Source organism: Schistocerca cancellata, chromosome 7 (assembly GCF_023864275.1).
Source record: "Schistocerca cancellata isolate TAMUIC-IGC-003103 chromosome 7, iqSchCanc2.1, whole genome shotgun sequence".
Taxonomy (NCBI): Eukaryota; Metazoa; Arthropoda; class Insecta; order Orthoptera; family Acrididae; genus Schistocerca; species Schistocerca cancellata.
This window is the reverse complement of record NC_064632.1, coordinates 501,075,768-501,094,626: the sequence shown is the minus strand read 5'-3', so window position 1 is coordinate 501,094,626 and position 18,859 is coordinate 501,075,768. Positions and strand designations below refer to the sequence as shown.

At 46.3% G+C, this 18,859-nt stretch overlaps 1 protein-coding gene across 1 annotated transcript in view; it reads right to left on the bottom strand.

Moving 5' to 3' along the window:
* Positions 1-18,551, bottom strand: part of LOC126092856 (odorant receptor 43a-like) — a 78,683-nt gene extending 60,132 nt beyond the window's left edge. The window contains exons 1-2 of the mRNA XM_049908585.1: positions 18,297-18,551; positions 4,612-4,755 (exon numbers count right to left, since the gene is read on the bottom strand). Coding sequence (XP_049764542.1) covers positions 4,612-4,755; positions 18,297-18,551 — 399 coding nt within the window. The remainder of the gene's footprint in view (positions 1-4,611; positions 4,756-18,296) is intronic.
* Between the last annotated feature and the right edge of the window lie 308 nt (positions 18,552-18,859).

Sequence of the window (18,859 nt, the reverse complement as noted above, 5' to 3'; positions counted from 1 at the left end):
GTATAAAATGCTTTTTCCATCAATAACGAGGTCATCATCTGATGAACATAAAACACTTAGCTTAATTCTCTCCTTCTTTCCTCTGCTAGTTTCATTTCCGTTCGTGGTGTTAACTCTTAGCAGCTGCCTGGGGCCTCATATTTTCCAATCTAAATGAACACTCTGATGGACCAATCGTGAACTTCTCCTCGCATAGGACATTACATAATGGTGAAATAAATATTAATGATCAAGACTGACCTAGTCTCATATTGTGTTCAGTAAGAAGTAGGCGACAAGTGATACAGAATAAGTCCACGTAGATCACAACATACTCCAGAGAGGAAATCCGTAAAGAAACCAAGTCCAATCAGCACTACCGTAACGGATCCCTGAGAAGAGCTCTAACAGCACAGCGGATAGGGAAATGAAATTACACTGTCTGACAACTAAGTGAAGAACCCAGAAAATGTAGTCTGGTATCACTGTAATGTCGAAAACGTTAGATACTATTGGCCGGTATGTAAATGACTTCTTTGTGACAGAACAGCCACCAGAGTGCGTTAGTGTTGTTTGTGTTTAGGTTGTCGCCACCCCTGGTAGGGTATATAAAGAGCGTGAACTGCGTCAGATGTTGAGTGATCACTGAAAGACCTGGAGATGGCGCTCATTGGTATGAGACAATATTATCACAACGTGACTGCGTTTGAAAGTTGGCCGGATGGACGAATCGTCCAATATTCAGGTTCTGTGACCATTTGTGTCATAGTACACTACTGGTCATTAAAATTGCTACACCAAGAAGAAATGTAGATGATAAACGGGTATTCATTGGACAGATATATTATACTAGAACTGACATGTGATTAAATTTTCACGCAATTGGGGTGCATAGATCCTGAGAAATCAGTACCCAGAACAACCACCTCTGGCCGTAATAAAGACCTTCATTCGACTGGGCATTGAGTCAAACATAGCTTGGATGGAGTGTACAGGTACAGCTGCTCATGCAGCTTCAGCACGATACCACAGTTCATCAAGAGTAGTGAATGGTGTATTGTGACGAGCCAGTTGCTCGGCCACCGTTGACCATACTCTTTCAGTTAGTGAGAGGTCTGGAGAATGTGCTGGCCAGGGAAGCAGTTCAACATTTTCTGTATCCGGTAAGGCCCGTACAGGACCTGCAACATGCGGTCGTGCATTATCCTGCAGAAATGTAGGGTTCTGCAGGGATCGAATGAAGGGTAGAGCCACGGGTCGTAACACATCTGAAACGTGACGTCCACTGTTCAAAGTGCCGTCAATGCAAACAAGAGGTGACCGAGACGTGTAACCAATGGCACCCCATACCATCACGCCGGGTGATACGCCAGTATGGCGATGACGAATACACGCTTCCAATGTGCGTTCACCGCGATGTCGCCAAACAGGGATGCGACCATCATGATGCTGTAAACAGAACCTGGATTCATCCGAAAAAATGACGTTTTGTCATTCGTGCACCCAGGTTCGTCTACTTCTACATCTACATTTATACTCCGCAAGCCACCCAACGGTGTGGCACTTTACGTGCCACTGTCATTACCTCCCTTTCCTGTTCCACTCGCGTATGGTTCGCGGGAAGAACGACTGCCGGAAAGCCTCCGTGCGCGCTCGAATCTCTCTAATTTTACATTCGTGATCTCCTCGGGAGGTATAAGTAGGGGGAAGCAATATATTCGATACCTCATCCAGAAACGCACCCTCTCGAAACCTGGACATCAAGCTATACCGCGATGCAGAGCGCCTCTCTTGAAGAGTCTGCCACTTGAGTTTCCTAAACATCTCCGTAACGCTATCACGCTTACCAAATAACCCTATGACGAAATGCGCCGCTCTTATTTGGATCTTCTCTATCTCCTCTGCCAACGCGACCTGGTACGGATCCCACACTGATGAGCAACACTCAAGTATAGGCCGCACGAGCTTTTTATAAGCCTCCTCCTTTGTTGATGGACTACATTTTCTAAGGACTCTCCCAATGAATCTCAACCTGGCACTCGCCTTACCAACAATTAATTTTATATGATCATTCCACTTCAAATTGTTCCGTACGCATACTCCCAGATATTTTACAGAAGTAACTGCTACCAGTGTTTGTGCCGCTTTCACGTAATCATACAATAAAGGATCCTTCTCTCTATGTATTCGCAATACATTACACTTGTCTATGTTAAGGGTCAGTTGCCACTCCCTGCACCAAGTGCCTATCCGCTGCAGATCTTCCTGCACTTCGCTGCAATTTTCTAATGCTGCAACATCTCTGTATACTACAGCATCATCCGAGAAACGCCGCATGGAACTTCCGACACTAGCTACTAGGTCATTTATATACATTGCGAAAAGCAATGGTCCCATAACACTCCCCTGTGGCACGCCAGAGGTTACTTTAACGTCTGTAGACGACTCTCCATTGAGAACAACATGCTGTGTTATGTTTGCTAAAAACTCTTCAATCCAGCCACACAGCTGGTCTGATATTCCGTAGGCTCTTACTTTGTTTATCAGGCGACAGTGCGGAACTGTATCGAACGCCTTCCGGAAGTCAAGGAAAATGGCATCTTCCTGGGACTCTGTATGTAATATTTTCTGGGTCTCATGAACAAATAAGGCGAGTTGGGTCTCACACTATCGCTGTTTCCGGAATCCATGTTGATTCCTACAGAGTAGATTCTGGGTTTCCAGAAATGACATGATACGCGAGCAAAAAACACGTTCTGAAATTCTACAACAGATCGATGTCAGAGATATAGGCCTATAGTTTTGCGCATCTGCTCAACGACCCTTCTTGAAAACTGGGACTACCTGTGCTCTTTTCCAATCATTTGGAACCTTCCGTTCCTCTAGAGACTTGCGGTACACGGCTGTTAGAAGGGGGGCAAGTTCTTTCGCGTACTCTGTGTAGAATCGAATTGGTATCCCGTCAGGTCCAATGGACTTTCCTCTGTTGAGTGATTCCAGTTGCTTTTCTATTTCTTCGACACTTATTTCGATGTCTGCCATTTTTTCGTTCGTGCGAGGATTTAGAGAAAGAACTGCAGTGCGGTCTTCCTTTGTAAAACAGCTTTGGTAAAAGGTGTTTAGTATTTCAGCTTTACGCGTGTCATCCTCTGTTTCAATGCCATCATTCCAGAGTGTCTGGATATGCTGTTTCGATCCACTTACTGATTTAACGTAAGACCAGAGCTTCCTAGGATTTTCTGTCAAGTCGGTACATAGAATTTTACTTTCGAATTCACTGAACGCTTCACGCATAGCCCTCCTTACGCTAACTTTGACATCGTTTAGCTTCTGTTTGTCTGAGAGGTTTTGGCTGCGTTTAAACTTGCTGTGAAGCTCTCTTTGCTTTCGCAGTAGTTTCCTAACTTTGTTGTTGAACCACGGTGGGTATTTCCCGTCCCTCACAGTTTTACTCGGCACATACCTGTCTAAAACGCATTTTACGATTGCCTTGAACTTTTTCCATAACCATTCAATATTGTCAGTATCGGAACAGAAATTCTCGCTTTGATCTGTTAGTCTGAAATCTGCCTCCTATTACTCTTGCTAAACAGATAAACCGTCCTCCCTTTTTTTATATTCCTATTTACTTCCATAATCCATGATGCTGCAACGGCCTTATGATAACTGATTCCCTGTTCTGCGCTTACAGAGTCGAAAAGTTCGGGTCTGTTTGATATCAGTAGGTCCAGGATGTTATCTCCACGAGTCGGTTCTCTGTTTCATTGCTCGAGGTAATTTTCGTATAGTGCACTCAGTATAATGTCACTCGATGCTCGCAAGGATAACCGCAGCCATGGTCTCCGAGCTTATAGTCCATGCTGTTGAAAACGTCGTCGAACTGTTCGTGCAGATGGTTGTTGTCTTGCAAACGTCCCCATGTGTTGACTCAGGGATCGAGACGTGAATGCACTATCCGTTACAGCCATGCGGATAAGACGCCTGTCATCTCAACTCTTAGTGATGCGAGGTCGCTGGGCTCCAGCACGGCGTTCCGTATTACCCTCCTGAACCCACCGATTCCACATTCTGCTAACAGTCACTGGATCTCGACCAACCCGAGCAGCAGTGTCGCGATACGATAAACCGCAATCGCGATAGTCTACAATCCGAGCTTTATCAAAGTCGAAAACGTCATGGTACGCGTTTCTCCTCGTTGCACGAGGCATCACAACAACGTTTCACCAGGCAACGCCGGTCAACTGCTGTTTGTGTATGAGAAATAGGTTGGAAATTTTCCTCATGCCAGTACGTTGTAGGTGTCACCACCAGCGCCTACCTTGTGTGAATGCTCTGAAAAGCTAATCATTTGCATTTCACAGCATCTTCTTCCTGTCTGTTAAATTTCGCGTCTGTAGCATGTCATCTTCGTGGTGTAGCAATTTTAATGGCCAGTAGTGTATCACAAAAATGGCAAAAAGTGTACTAACGTAGGGTGATGGAAAAGTGATGTATCAATTTAAAAGGAGTGTACACTAGCGTAAAATAATAGGCGCAGTGTACTGGGCAGTCTCCTGAGGGATCCCATGTAGGCATGACAATTCTGTGCCACCTCTGAGCACTGACTGACTGTCACTGTATGAGAGAACTGACCAGCCAGAGTTTCCACACTCTGTCGGCGGTCCTGCTGTACTTCTCGCGGACGCCTGCTCCGTTGTCGGGAAACCGCTCCCTGGCGTCCAGCAGACTCAGGACCATCCGCTGCAGTCGCTTCCGGTGCAGCATGAACGTCACCACCTGCCAGCATAATTCACAACAGCGTGTCAAGCCAAGATCAGCGCGTCAGCAATCGTTGGTTAATATATTAAAAAACTCAGACAGTTGGTAAGACAGATGTATAACAAGAAAATAAATAGAAATAATATTACGTCTACCACCCTAGGGGATGCGTTAGATGACAAACAGGTGGCAACAATATCTATCCCTTACATAGGCAATATACACTCCTGGAAATGGAAAAAAGAACACATTGACACCGGTGTGTCAGACCCACCATACTTGCTCCGGACACTGCGAGAGGGCTGTACAAGCAATGATCACACGCACGGCACAGCGGACACACCAGGAACCGCGGTGTTGGCCGTCGAATGGCGCTAGCTGCGCAGCATTTGTGCACCGCCGCCGTCAGTGTCAGCCAGTTTGCCGTGGCATACGGAGCTCCATCGCAGTCTTTAACACTGGTAGCATGCCGCGACAGCGTGGACGTTTTTTTTTGTTTGTGGTTTTAGGGCGCAAAACTTCTATGGTCATTAGCGCCCACAGCGTGGACGTGAACCGTATGTGCAGGTGACGGACTTTGAGGGAGGGCATATAGTGGGCATGCGGGAGGCCGGGTGGACGTACCACCGAATTGCTCAACACGTGGGGCGTGAGGTCTCCACAGTACATCGATGTTGTCGCCAGTGGTCGGCGGAAGGTGCACGTGCCCGTCGACCTGGGACCGGACCGCAGCGACGCACGGATGCACGCCAAGACCGTAGGATCCTACGCAGTGCCGTAGGGGACCGCATCGCCACTTCCCAGCAAATTAGGGACACTGTTGCTCCTGGGGTATCGGCGAGGACCATTCGCAACCGTCTCCATGAAGCTGGGCTACGGTCCCGCGCACCGTTAGGCCGTCTTCCGCTCACGCCCCAACATCGTGCAGCCCGCCTCCAGTGGTGTCGCGACAGGCGTGAATGGAGGGACGAATGGAGACGTGTCGTCTTCAGCGATGAGAGTCGCTTCTGCCTTGGTGCCAATGATGGTCGTATGCGTGTTTGGCGCCGTGCAGGTGAGCGCCACAATCAGGACTGCATACGACCGAGGCACACAGGGCCAACACCCGCCATCATGGTGTGGGGAGCGATCTCCTACACTGGCCGTACACCACTGGTGATCGTCGAGGGGACACTGAATAGTGCACGGTACATCCAAACCGTCATCGAACCCATCGTTCTACCATTCGTAGACCGGCAAGGGATCTTGCTGTTCCAACAGGACAATGCACGTCCGCATGTATCCCGTGCCACCCAACGTGCTCTAGAAGGTGTAAGTCAACTACCCTGGCCAGCAAGATCTCCGGATCTGTCCCCCATTGAGCATGTTTGGGACTGGATGAAGCGTCGTCTCACGCGGTCTGTACGTCCAGCACGAACGCTGGTCCAACTGAGGCGCCAGGTGGAAATGGCATGGCAAGCCGTTCCACAGGACTACATCCAGCATCTCTACGATCGTCTCCATGGGAGAATAGCAGCCTGCATTGCTGCGAAAGGTGGATATACACTGTACTAGTGCCGACATTGTACATGCTCTGTTGCCTGTGTCTATGTGCCTGTGGTTCTGTCAGTGTGATCATGTGATGTATCTGACCCCAGGAATGTGTCAATAAAGTTTCCCCTTCCTGGAACAATGAATTCACGGTGTTCTTATTTCAATTTCCAGGAGTGTAAGTTACAAATTGAGGCGTTTACTCAGAGCCCATAATTTTAGAATCGCCTATTCTACTAATAATAGTTTACATAGGAATTTAATTCACTCCTTGCAGAGTAAGAGCGATAAACTTTCCCAGTCAGGAGTATATAAAATTACATGCGCGGATTGTCCAAAATTTTTCATCGGGCAAACGGGGCGAGCTCAGGGTCTCAGGTATAAAGAGCATATTCCAACTAGAAGCGGTGACGGTACTAAGGGCTCCAATTATGCGGAACACCTTGTGCAAACGGCTCATGCGCCGAGTCCTCCAATTAATATAGAGTTACTTCATGCCGAGGTTAAGTTCTTAAAACTGGATGTTTTGGAAGAAATGCAGACCTGTAAGCATATGCAACAAGACAATATCCTCAATGACCAACTCCTACTAAGAAACAGAAAAATTTTTGAAGGTTTCGCGCCTTTACTTTGTTCTTTATACTTGTAAATCTGATGATCTGGGGATTATCACATGCGCGCGCTGATTGGAGTGCGCGGTTGGTCACTCTGTTCATCTTCTTTCTTTTTATCCTCATTTTCCTTTTCAGATGAAGGTGATTTTAGCTCGTTGAACGACTCACGTTTTATCCCCATATCTTTATTACCACGACGTCTTTAGATTACGTTCCCTCAGCCCCCCCCCCCCCCCCCCCCGGCCCTCCCCCCAGGCTAACTACTGGTTTTAGGTATAGTTTTTAAGAGTTCCTCCTGTTGTCATATGTAACTTTATATGTAAGTTTCTTTACTAGCATAAGCAACTGCGTGCGGTTAGGTTTCATCTCCTATTTAGCTCGTCTCTTGTTCTATCCATTTCATTTTTTGATATACGTTGATCCACGGTTGGGAATAAATGGGCTATTTAGCCACGACCCATGTATAAACTTTCTCGTATTCGTGTGCGCATGCGCATTCAAGTAACTTCCCTTGTCTTGCGCATGTGCATAGATAGCGGGTCAGACTTGTAAGTGAGCGACCGTTTGTAACTGCAGTTTATGGGGGGTCATGGCCCATCGAACATAGGCCAGTGTGAAGTGGAGCGTACACCATTAAGTTAAGTAGTGGTTTTGACTTTGTGCATATGTACTGTTTGTGTTTTACTTTTCTTTTTGTTTATAAATGTACAGCTATGTTGTTCTTTTAATCATTTACAAAGGTCTTCCTAGACACTTGTGGGTTTTATTGTTGTTCAGAAGAAGGAGTAGTTATCTGCGCCGAAACCTGGGTTAACACTTAACACTAGGTGCTTCTTTCGCAATCGAGGCGGGATTTTGGTTTTTTAAACCCTGATCAGAGGTCTCCTTGGCTCGGTTAAACAACGTGTAACATCCCACAAAATCCTTCGCCATTGTGGGAAAGTATTACACCGACGGGAAAAAATCCTGACACCAAGAAAGAATTGTGCGACTTGAACGAAAGCTTGCTGGTGCGTTTCTGCATTTGAAAGATGATAGCTGTTCAAATTTTGTGGCATTCGCGTATGAGTTGCGCTAGTAGCGCCACTATGTGGATGCAAATCAGGTTTGCTTTAAATACACTCCCTAATGATCGTGAGCGTTAGTTAACTTTGCGTCTGGACGTGGTGGGTTGATACTAGTCAAGAAATCCTTTAATACGACGAAGACGCCATTATCAACAGCTTACTGAGGTCGAGTATTAGGGCTACGGGATGGTGGATATTGCTTCCACGATTCTGCAGAAAGACTTGGCAAGAATGTAGCCATTGTACGTGAGTGGTGGCGGTGGTGGCACGGAAAGGTAGAGTCGCAAGAAGTCCAGGCTCTGAACAGCCACTACTGAGAGGGAAGACCGTCCTCTTCATCGTATGCACATTGCATCATTTATGTAGATAGAAAACAACAGCGGACCTACCACACTGTTCGATTTCCAGCGGGGTCAGGGATTTTCTCTGCCTCGTGATGGCTGGGTGTTGTGTGCTGTCCTTAGGTTAGTTAGGTTTAAGTAGTTCTAGGGTCTAGGGGATTGATGACCATAGATGTTAAGTCCCATAGTGCTCAGAGCCATTTGAACGTACCACACTTCCCTGGGACACTCGAGATGATACCTTCATTGGAGGGTATCAGCCGGAATGCCCCAGGGAAGTGTGGTAGGTCCGCTGTTGTTTTCTATCTACATAAATCATCTTTTTTGATAGAGTGGATAGCCATGTGCGGCTGTTTGTTGACGATGTACGGGAAGGTGTCGTCGTTGAGTGACTATAGGAGGATAAAAGATGACTTGGACAGGATTTGTGATTGGTGTAAAGAATGGCAGCTTATTCTAAATATATATAAATGTAAATTAATGCAGATGAAGAGGAAAAAGAATCCCGTAATGTTCGAATACTACATTAGTAGTGTAGCGCTTGACACAGTCACGTCGATTAAATATTTGGGTGTAACATTGCAGAGTGATGTGAAGTGGGACAAGCATGTAATGGCAGTTGTGGGGAAAGCGGACAGTCGTCTTCGGTTCATTGGTAGAATTTTGGGAAGATGTGGTTCATCTGTAAAGGAGACCGCTTATAAAACACTAATACGACCTATTCTTGAGTACTGCTCGAGCATTTCGGATCCCTATCCGGTCCGATTGAGGAAAGGACATAGAAGCAATTCAGAGGCGGGCTGCTAGATTTGTTGCTGGTAGGTTTGATCATCACGCGAGTGTTACGGAAATGCTTCAGGAACTCGGGCGGGAGTCTCTGGAGGAAAGGAGGCGTTCTTTTCGTGAATCGCTACTAAGAAAAATTAAGAGAACCAGCATTTGAGGCTGACTGCAGTACAATTTTACTGCCTCTTACATTTCGCGGAAAGACGACAAAGATAAGATAAGAGAGATTAGGGCTCGTGCAGAGCCATATAGGCAGTCATTTTTCCCTCGTTCTGTTTGGGAGCGGAACAGGGAGAGATGATGCTAGTTGTGGTACGAGGTACCCTCTGCCAAGCACCGTATGGTGGATTGCGGAGTATGTATGTAGATGTATATGTAGATGTATGGCTGTGGCGTATCGTACCACTTTCGCAGCAGCAATTCGAGCATCATTTGGCACCATAATGACGTAACGAACTGTTGCATATCGGCTACTTCGAGGAGAGCCACGTACCAGACGCCCAACGTGCTTTCCATTGACCTCAAAGCACCGCCTTTGGCGACTTCAGTGGCGTCGAGTGAGAGCTCACGGAAGAGTGGAGGTCTGTTGTGTTTTCTGATAAAAGCTGGTTCTGCGTAGCTGCCAGTGATGTCCGTTTGTTGGTTAGAAGGCCGGGTGAGCGCCTGCAACCTTACGTCTGCAGCTCAGATACCCTGGACGGGTCTCTGATGCCTGGGGTGCGATTTTGTATAACAGCAGAAGAGTTCATGTGTTTATCCCATGCACCTTGGTTGTAAATTTGTACGTCAGTCTGACGACTCAACCTCACGTGCTGCCATTCGTGATCAGCATTTGAGAGTTTTTTCCAACAGGATAACTTTCGACCACATACCGCTGTTGTAACCCAACATGCTCTACAGAGTATCTAAATGTTGCCTTGACCTGTTAGAATTTTTTGTTTGGTTTCGGCCTCTGATAGGTGACACAGTATCACCTATGGTGAATGGTGAAGTGAAAGGGGCACAGGTACCACTCCTTTAGGGTCGTAAAAGTTAATTCCCAAAAGAACTGGGCGTCTATCAGTGGCTCAGGACCGACCTACAGTGCCTCTCAATTTCGATTATAAAATCGTTGCTCGGGTGTTAGATAGCCGCTTGTCGGTTTTGCTTGCTGACATTGTCGCACGTTATCGAAGTTGTCTCCCTGGTCGTACTCTCCTGAATCCCGTTGCTGAGTTCCATGATCTCATCTCGACTGCTTCCACTGTTCCTGTGTCGGCAGATTTACTTTTTAATGATTTTATCCATGCATTTTACCGAGTTAGTCATGATTTTCTGTTGCGACTGTTGACGGCTGGTTTTAATGATGCCGCTAGACTGATCTTCACCTCTCTTCTTAGTGTACTTAGGCGTTCCTTGACGTGAATGGTGTTATTAACTCCCTCCATTGAAGAGCGTCGAGGTGTCCTGTAGGGAAATCTCCTTTCTGTGCCATTATTGGTGTTATTTCTGAATCCTTACCTCCATAGCTGCTCGACTGCGTGGCTGGTCATTATTGCGGTAACGATTGATCGTTCGCGATTATGTTGATGACGTTATGGTACATCTTTGTACTCATGACGGCTTATCGGGGCTCAAGGACGTTTTGCAAGAATTTTATCGTCTTACGATATGAACGATGGAAGCATCGGTTACTCAGTTTGCGAGGATTTAATGCGGTTGAAATTCCATGGGCTGTGCCGGTTGCCATCCATCGATCGTTGGGCGTTATAACTGATAGTTGTCCGATGAAGATGCCTGTGTTAAACTGGAAATTCAAGGAGCGAAATCTGAACACGAGCGTCGTTCCCTGTCGTTACTTCAGAAAGTTCGGGCTCTGGAAACTTATGTGTAGAGCAAAGCCTGTTTTGTTGGCCAAATTTTTCCCCTTCCTGCGATGATGTCCCTAAGCTACAACGATTATTGGGAAATTTTATCTGGCGAAAATCTGTTTTACTTGTGCACTATAAGATTATGGCGACACCCCGGCTGATGAAGTTTGGGCCTCCCTTATGTTCAGGTCAAGGCTTCTGTCTTATTTCTTCGACGCAACGTTTTAACGTGTCTTCGCGTACCCCAGTCACTTACAGCTGGCCTTTTTTGCCCGTCTCCGACCTGCGAGCTTAACCTCTCCAATAGACGCTAGTAGAATAAATAATAAATAAAGGCATAAACGTGAATTTTTTCTTGATGTGAGTTGTTTGGGGGTTGATATTCTTTCCCAGTCGCCTTTCCCTTTCAGAATACTGTTATGTCGCTGGACGTTTCCAAATCGCCCTTCCTCTGTAGAGTCTCTATCGCCAGGGAGTGGAAGGTTGTTTGCTCCAGTTTCAGCCTAACTATATTTCCGATGGAAGTGGCATTCTCGTAGTACGATATCGTCCATAACCTTATCCCCACGAATGTTCGAAGTTTTCGCATTGACCTTTGTGAGACAGGCCGATTCAGTAGTTGCCGTGAAACGGATACATTATTTCAATGGTTGGTCACCTGCGGACACAGAAATTGGCGTTGGCTCCACCGACAATTTTCCTTCGTTTCCAGGACGACGGAAGCGGCAATCTCCAGTGAGATTCTCCTGCGCCGGTTTTCAATCCTCTTTCCCAGAACGAAGAACAATTCACTTATGTGGCTTGTCGGACATTATGTTCATTACGTGGTGGCGAGCTGGTATGACACCGAACGTCAAGCCTTTTACCAATATATGGTGACGGTTCGTTGGACATAGTAAATGATGCCACACTGTCGTGAGCCTTTTGCGAATATGCTGTACCTGATATTCAGTCGTCAAGGACTTGGATGAAGTGTGGAATCCCTTTCCTGTTCGTATGTTTCTTTCTTGTTACCATGCTTGTGGTAAACTTGACCGAAAAAAGATCAAGAAAGGGGGTTGAGTTAACTGGTACACATGGTATTTTCCTCATGGTCCCTTATCAGGTGTTCAAAATGGTTCAAATGGCTCTGAGCATATGGTACTTAACATCTGAGCTCATAAGTCCCCTAGAATTTAGAACTACTTAAACCTAATTAACCTAAGGACACCACACACATCCATTCCCGAGGCAGGATTCGAACCTGCGACCGTAGCGGTCGCGCGGTTCCAGACTGAAGTGTCTAGAACCGCTCGGCCACACGGCTGGCATGTCAGGTATATTGTTAGAAAATTTATTTTAATTTTGTGGCCCTGATTATCTTAAAAATTGTTGTTGGTCACGTCTGGAATGATTTTTTTTCTTTTTAATTAGCAGAAAATAGGTTGGATCAATTTTATTTCTTTCCTTTTTCACTACCAAGTCGACCCCTGCCTACGTTGTCTCCACCTAGACTGAAGCTGACTGTGTCCGTCCTTTCCGGCCCCTCTATAGAATGCTCAGTGAGACGAGACAGAATCATAGGGAACGATATGGAGACTCGCCGATGTTCGAGTCTCGTCCGCGCCAAACCTTCTTTCTTTCATTTAAATCATCAAATTGTACTCAGTATACATCTAGTGTATTTCCTCCTGTTATTGTTACCTTTATTTAAACATTAAGACTTAACATGAACTTCATAAGACGTAAACAACCAATTTGTTTCGTCCACTGCAGAAATAGAATCAATAGAAAAGATCTTCGTACATCCATATTTAAACTGGATGAAGGTGGGACACAGCTGGTATAATATTTATCAAAAATTAAATTCCTCCAGCTGTACTTAAGATTTTTTATTTGTTTCGCTACTAGTTTCGACATTGCGTCAACGCCATCTTCAGGCCCGTACACTTTGATGAAACCAGTTGTGAGTGGCTCTGTCTAGAAGTCCGCGGTGGTTGGTCTCACCGCGGACTTCTAGACTGAGCCACACATAACTCAGACCTTAATCCACAACATTTTTATTTGTGGGATCATTTAAAGGAGCAAGTTTATAGTACTCCACGGATGTACACGACCTAGTAGTTTGCGTGTTTGCCATTTAGGCAATGGTGAATGCTGGTGTATTGCGAAGGGTCCAGAAAAGTATGATCCAGCAAGTGACTAAGTGCTTGCAGATGCAAGGTGGTAACTTTGAACATCTTCTCTAAAGCGAACGTTGCTCATTCGTGTACGTCCCGGATCTGTGAAGATGAGCTTGGACGTCACACGTCTCGTAAGGAATCACAATGAGGTGACAAAATCATGGGATAGCGATGTGCACATGTACAGATGGCGGTGATGACGCGTACGCAAGGTATAAAAGGGCAGTGCATTGATGGAGCTGTCATTTAACACTCAGGTGGGAAGGTTTCCCACGTGATTATGGCCGCATGACGAATTTGACGGACTTTGAACAAGGAATTGAACACTTCTTTTCGGAAATCGTTAGGGAATTTAGTATCCCGCTATCCACAACGTAATGAATGTGCCGAGAATACATTTCTGGCAGTACCTCTCACCAAGGACAACACAGTGGCCGGCGGCCTTCACTTAACAACCGAGAAGAGCGGCGGTTGCGTAAATGTCTCCGTGTTCACAGACAAGCAGCACTGCGTGGTGGGACGTACGACAAACGTATCCGTTAGGACACGACTGTTAAATTTGGCGTTAATGGGCTATGACAGCAGACGACCAACGCGAGTGCCTTTGCTAACAGTGCGACATCGCTTACAACGCATCTCCTGGGCTTATAACCGTATCAGTTGGATCCTAGACGACTGGAAAACCGTGGTTCGGTCAGATGCGACCCGATTTCATTTGATAACAGCTGATGGTAGGGTTCGATTGTGACGCAGACCCCACGAAGCCATGGACCCAAGTGGTCAGCAATGCACTATGTAAGCTGGTGGAGGATCCATAATGGTATGGGCTGTATTTACATGGAATAGACTGTGTACTCTGGATGTTCGGCTGCTTTCAGACCATTTGCAACCATTCATTGACTTCATGTTGCCAAACAACGATGACTATGCTACTGGTTTGAAGAAGATTCTGGACAATTTGAATGAATGATTTGGCCACCCAGGTCGCCCGACATGAATCCCATCGAACATTGTGAGATATAATAGAGAGGTCAGTTCATGAACAAAATCCTTCTCCGGCAACACCTTCGCAGTTATGGACAGCTATAGAGACAGCATGGTTCACTGTATCTGCAGGGGTCTTCCAAAGCTTGTTGAGTCCATGCCACATCGAACTGCTGCATTCCGTCGGGGAGAAGGATACCCGACACCAAACTAGGAGATATACCATGACTTTTGCATCTCAGTGTTTTGTGCATAGCATAATGTGCAGTCTGATGTGGCCTACTAACTGTGTTTCTGTACCTCACTGGATACAAAAGATAGTTGTATACCCACTATTTTTTTCTGTTGGATTTCTTTGTGTCGTTCACCAAATAAAGCGGTCATTTGCGTATCAAGTTCATGATAAGTCTCATTGCTTAAATAAAGGTAACACTAATAGAAGGAATATACAAAATACCTTATTATGGAGGTGTAAATTGGATACAATTTAATGCTTTAACTGAAGAAGAGAAAATGTTTGTCGCGAACGCAATTCCGATATTCCCTCATCACACGGAGCTAATGGGAAAGTTCCGGCGCACTGTAGAGTACATGCTACCTGTTCTTGGCCACGCTGCACTCAGTTACAGCGTTGCCAAAGCCTCGTTTTTTAATCGTATTTCTATTAAACTTATTGCCGGGTTTTGCTAATTACACCATTGTCTTGAGCTGGGATGAGGAATCACGTGCTGACCGCCAGGTGTTGCATTTCTCTTCGGTCTGTATATAAACGATACGAGAGAGACTGTCAGCAGCCCTCTTTGGCTGAAGACCGTGCTGTAGCTTAACTTCTAGAAGAGCGTAGCGCTTCAAAGGATTGGAAAAGGGCACAGGTCATCCCCGTTTTCAAGAAGGGACGTCGAACACATGTGCAGAACAATAGACTTATATCTCTAACGTCGATCAGTTGTAGAATTTTGAAACACGTGTTATGTTCGAATATAATGACTTTTCTGGAGACTAGAAATCTACTCTGTAGGAATCAGCATGGGTTTCGAAAAAGACGATCGTGTGAAACCCAGCTCGTGCTGTTCGTCCATGGGACTCAGAGGACCACAGACACGAGTTCCCAGGTATATGCCGTGTTTCTTGACATCAGAAGGCGTTTGATACAGTTCCCCACAGTTGTTTATGAACAAAGTAAGAGCATATGGACTATCAGACCAATTGTATGATTGGATTGAAGATATCCTAGATAACAGAACGCAGCATGTCATTCTCAGTGGAGAGAAGTCTTCTGAAGTAAGAGTGATTTCAGGTGTGCGGCAGGGAAGTGTTGTAGGACCGCTGCTATTCGCAATATACTTAAATGACCTTGTGCATAAAATCGGAAGTCCACTGAGGCTTTTTGCAGATGATGCTGTGGTATATAGAGAGGTTGTAACAATGGAAAATTGAACTGAAATGCAGGAGGATCTGCAACGAATTGACGCGTGGTGCAGGGAATGGCAATTGAATCTCAATGTAGACAAGTGTAATGTGCTGCGAAAACATAGAAACAAAGATCCTTTATTATTTAGCTACAATATAGCAGGTCAGCAACTGGATGCAGTTAATTCCATAAATTCTGGGAGTAGGCAGTAGGAGTGATTTAAAATGGAATGGTCACATAAAGTTCATCGTCGGTAAAGCAGAAGCCAGACTGAGATTCATTGGAAGAATCCTAAGGAAAAGCAGTCCGAAAACAAAGGAAGTAGGTTACAGCACACTTGTCCGCCCACTGCTTGAATACTGCTCACCAGTGTGGGATCCGTACCAGATAGGTTTGACAGAAGAGATAGAGAAGATCCAACGGAGAGCAGCGCGCTTCGATACAGGATCATTTAACAATCGCGAAAGCGTTACGGAGATGATAGATAAACTCCAGTGGAAGACTCTGCAGGAGAGACGCTCCGTAGCTCAGTACGGGCTTTTGTTGAAGTTTCGAGAACATACCTTCACCGAGGAGTCAAGCAGAATATTGCTGCCTCTTACGTATACCTCGCGAAGAGACCATGAGGATAAAATCAGAGAGATTAGAGCCCACACAGAGGCATACCGACAATCTTTCTTTCCACGAAAAATACGAGACTGGAATAGAAGGGAGAACCGATAGAGGTGGCTTGTGGAGTATGGATGTAGATGTAGATGTAGATGTAGAAGATCAAAGCGAACTGAAATATGATATAAACAAGGTATCTGTGTTGTGAAAAGAAAACGTGTGAGGCCCTCCACGAGAGAACTACCTGATAAATTAACACAAATGGGCAGGGGCTACAGTAACGAAAAATTTAAGTTGGGACGCTCAAGTACCTGAATGAAATCTTCCCAGTTTTCAAGCCGCATCAATTCGAATAACATTCTCGGGCTTTCGATGGCCACCATCGCGGTAGGCGACATCGGCGACTCATAGCAGCTACGGCCCGCCGCTGGACCGAAAGCCGTCAGGTGGCGCGAGGGGCTGGCACTACGTTTAAAACTGCCCCTCCTGCCTCCGTACAAGCGTTAAGCATCCGTCATTGCTTCCTTTCAACATCCAAAGCTCACCCCCACGTCCTACTATGCACCCCTGGTCTCTGTTAAAATTGTTCCTGTTCGTTCTAATCTCAGCTGCCTTTTCTATAACTGAATCCCAGTGTGTCGACGCATGAGCCAAGACTCCTGCGTCCTCAAACCATATTTTGTGTCCATTTTCCAAGCAATGCTCATCTATGGGCGACTTGCACTCCTTTTGTTTGTCTCTTGTGCTCGGTTAAATGTTCTGCAACTGTGCGAATTGTCTGGCCTATATAGTGGCCGCCGCACTCACAAGGGACGTAATGCACACCGAGCACACGAACATTATGTGATATTTAACAGGGCGCAACGTATCTCGTGTGTTGGCCGTGGACCGGAACACTGGTCTCAATCCATGTCTATCCTGTACACGTCCTAACTTGCTGCTCGTTGCCCCACAGTATACCAGGAAAGTCGCCGGCTTGACTTCTTGTGCGATTCACAAGGCGTCCTTCTTCAGCGACACCTGAAAGGGTTTGCAATGTCTCTTTTGCTATAACCATTCTCTCTGAACATGTGCACCAAGTGCTGCAATTCACTGTAGGTAGTCGTCATCAGAAATAACCTTTGCTCTGGGTTCAAATGTCTCTGACCACTATGGGACTTAACTTCAGAGGTCATCAGTCCCCTAGAACTTAGAACAACTTAAACCTAACTAATCTAAGGACATCACACACATCCATGCCCGAGGGAGGATTCGAACCTGCGACCGTAGCGGTGGCGCGGTTCCAGACTGTAGCGCCTAGAACCGCTTGACCATCCCGGCCGGCCTTTTGCTCTGGGTATTAACGTGATCGGGAATGTTTTCTTGTGTATAGTGTAGTAAAAACTGTCGGAATTCAAATATATATCAGTGTGCGTCGGTTTCCTGTACACTGCCGCGCGGGGTAGCCACGCGGTTCGGCGCCTTGCAACGGTTTGCACGGCTCTCCCCATCGGAGGTCCGAGTCCTCCCTCGAGCATGGGTGTGTTGTCCTTAGCGTAACTTAGATTAAGTTAGATTAAGTAGTATTTAAGCCTAGGGACAGATGACCTCAGCAGTTTGGTCCCATAGGAACTTACCGCAAATTTCAATAAAAGAAAAAATTTATGTGCACTGTATGACCAAGCCGTCCTCTTGCCTTCCGCTCAACTAAAGCATCCAAGAACGGTAGCTTGCCTTCCTTCTCCTTCTCGATGGTAAATATAATTTTGGGATAGACAGCGTTCATGTGATCCACGAACTGCTACAGTGTATTTTCACCGTGAGGCCATAACAGGACGGTATCATCCACGAGACTTGGAAAGCAAGACGAATGCAACACCACAACCTCAAAGTGATCCATGAAGAAATTCGCGACTGCGGGAGTCAGTGGTGAGCCAATTGCTGTGCCATCCTTCATTTCATAACGTTCATCGTGGTTCAACAAGCACGTTTTCGTTAGAACACGAAGGAACAACTTGACGATTCCAGGTGCCAGCGGCCGTAATCATGCCTATGTAAACGGAGATTCGAGCCAGCGCCGGCAATCAGCAGTTTTACCCTGACGACGGTGGCGGGGATAGCCACTGAAAGATCGAGAATTTTATTCGAATTCACCCGGGTTGAAAACCGAGAAGATTTTATTCAGACATGCAACCGCGAATGAATCACGTCACTGAAGATGCTCACCCTAACGGTCCAAGAGAAGCAGCAGGAGCAGAGGAAGAAGACCTCGCGGAAGGCTGCAGGGTCCTCCGGTGTGTCGACGAGCATCTGCACGCCCGAGTTGAAGCTTATGGCGATGTTGACGGCGGTGACGAATGCGGCACCCAGCAGCCGGAAGCCCGGCTCGCGGCCACCAGTGGGCCTCCAGAGACCCAACCAAGACAGCGCCGCCGCGCTAGGGCCCATCAGAACGTCGCTTTGGAGGGCCGTGTCCGACATCGCACACTGCGAGCAGACTGTTCAGCGGACCTGCAGGTTCAGAACAGGAACCTAGAGAACTCACTGACGAAGGACCATATTCATAGTCCTTACAGTCTTCAGTCCGATGACTAACACCTACAACACCGTTGTAGGTGTTGCCACCGGCGCCAACCTTGTGTGAATGCTCTGAAAAGCTAGTCATTTGCATCTCACAGCATCTCCTTCCTGTCGGTTAAATTTCGCGTCTGTAGCACGTCATCTTCGTGGTGTAACAATTTTAATGGCCAGTAATGTACCTTTTGAAGGCCTTAATCAATTATGACTAA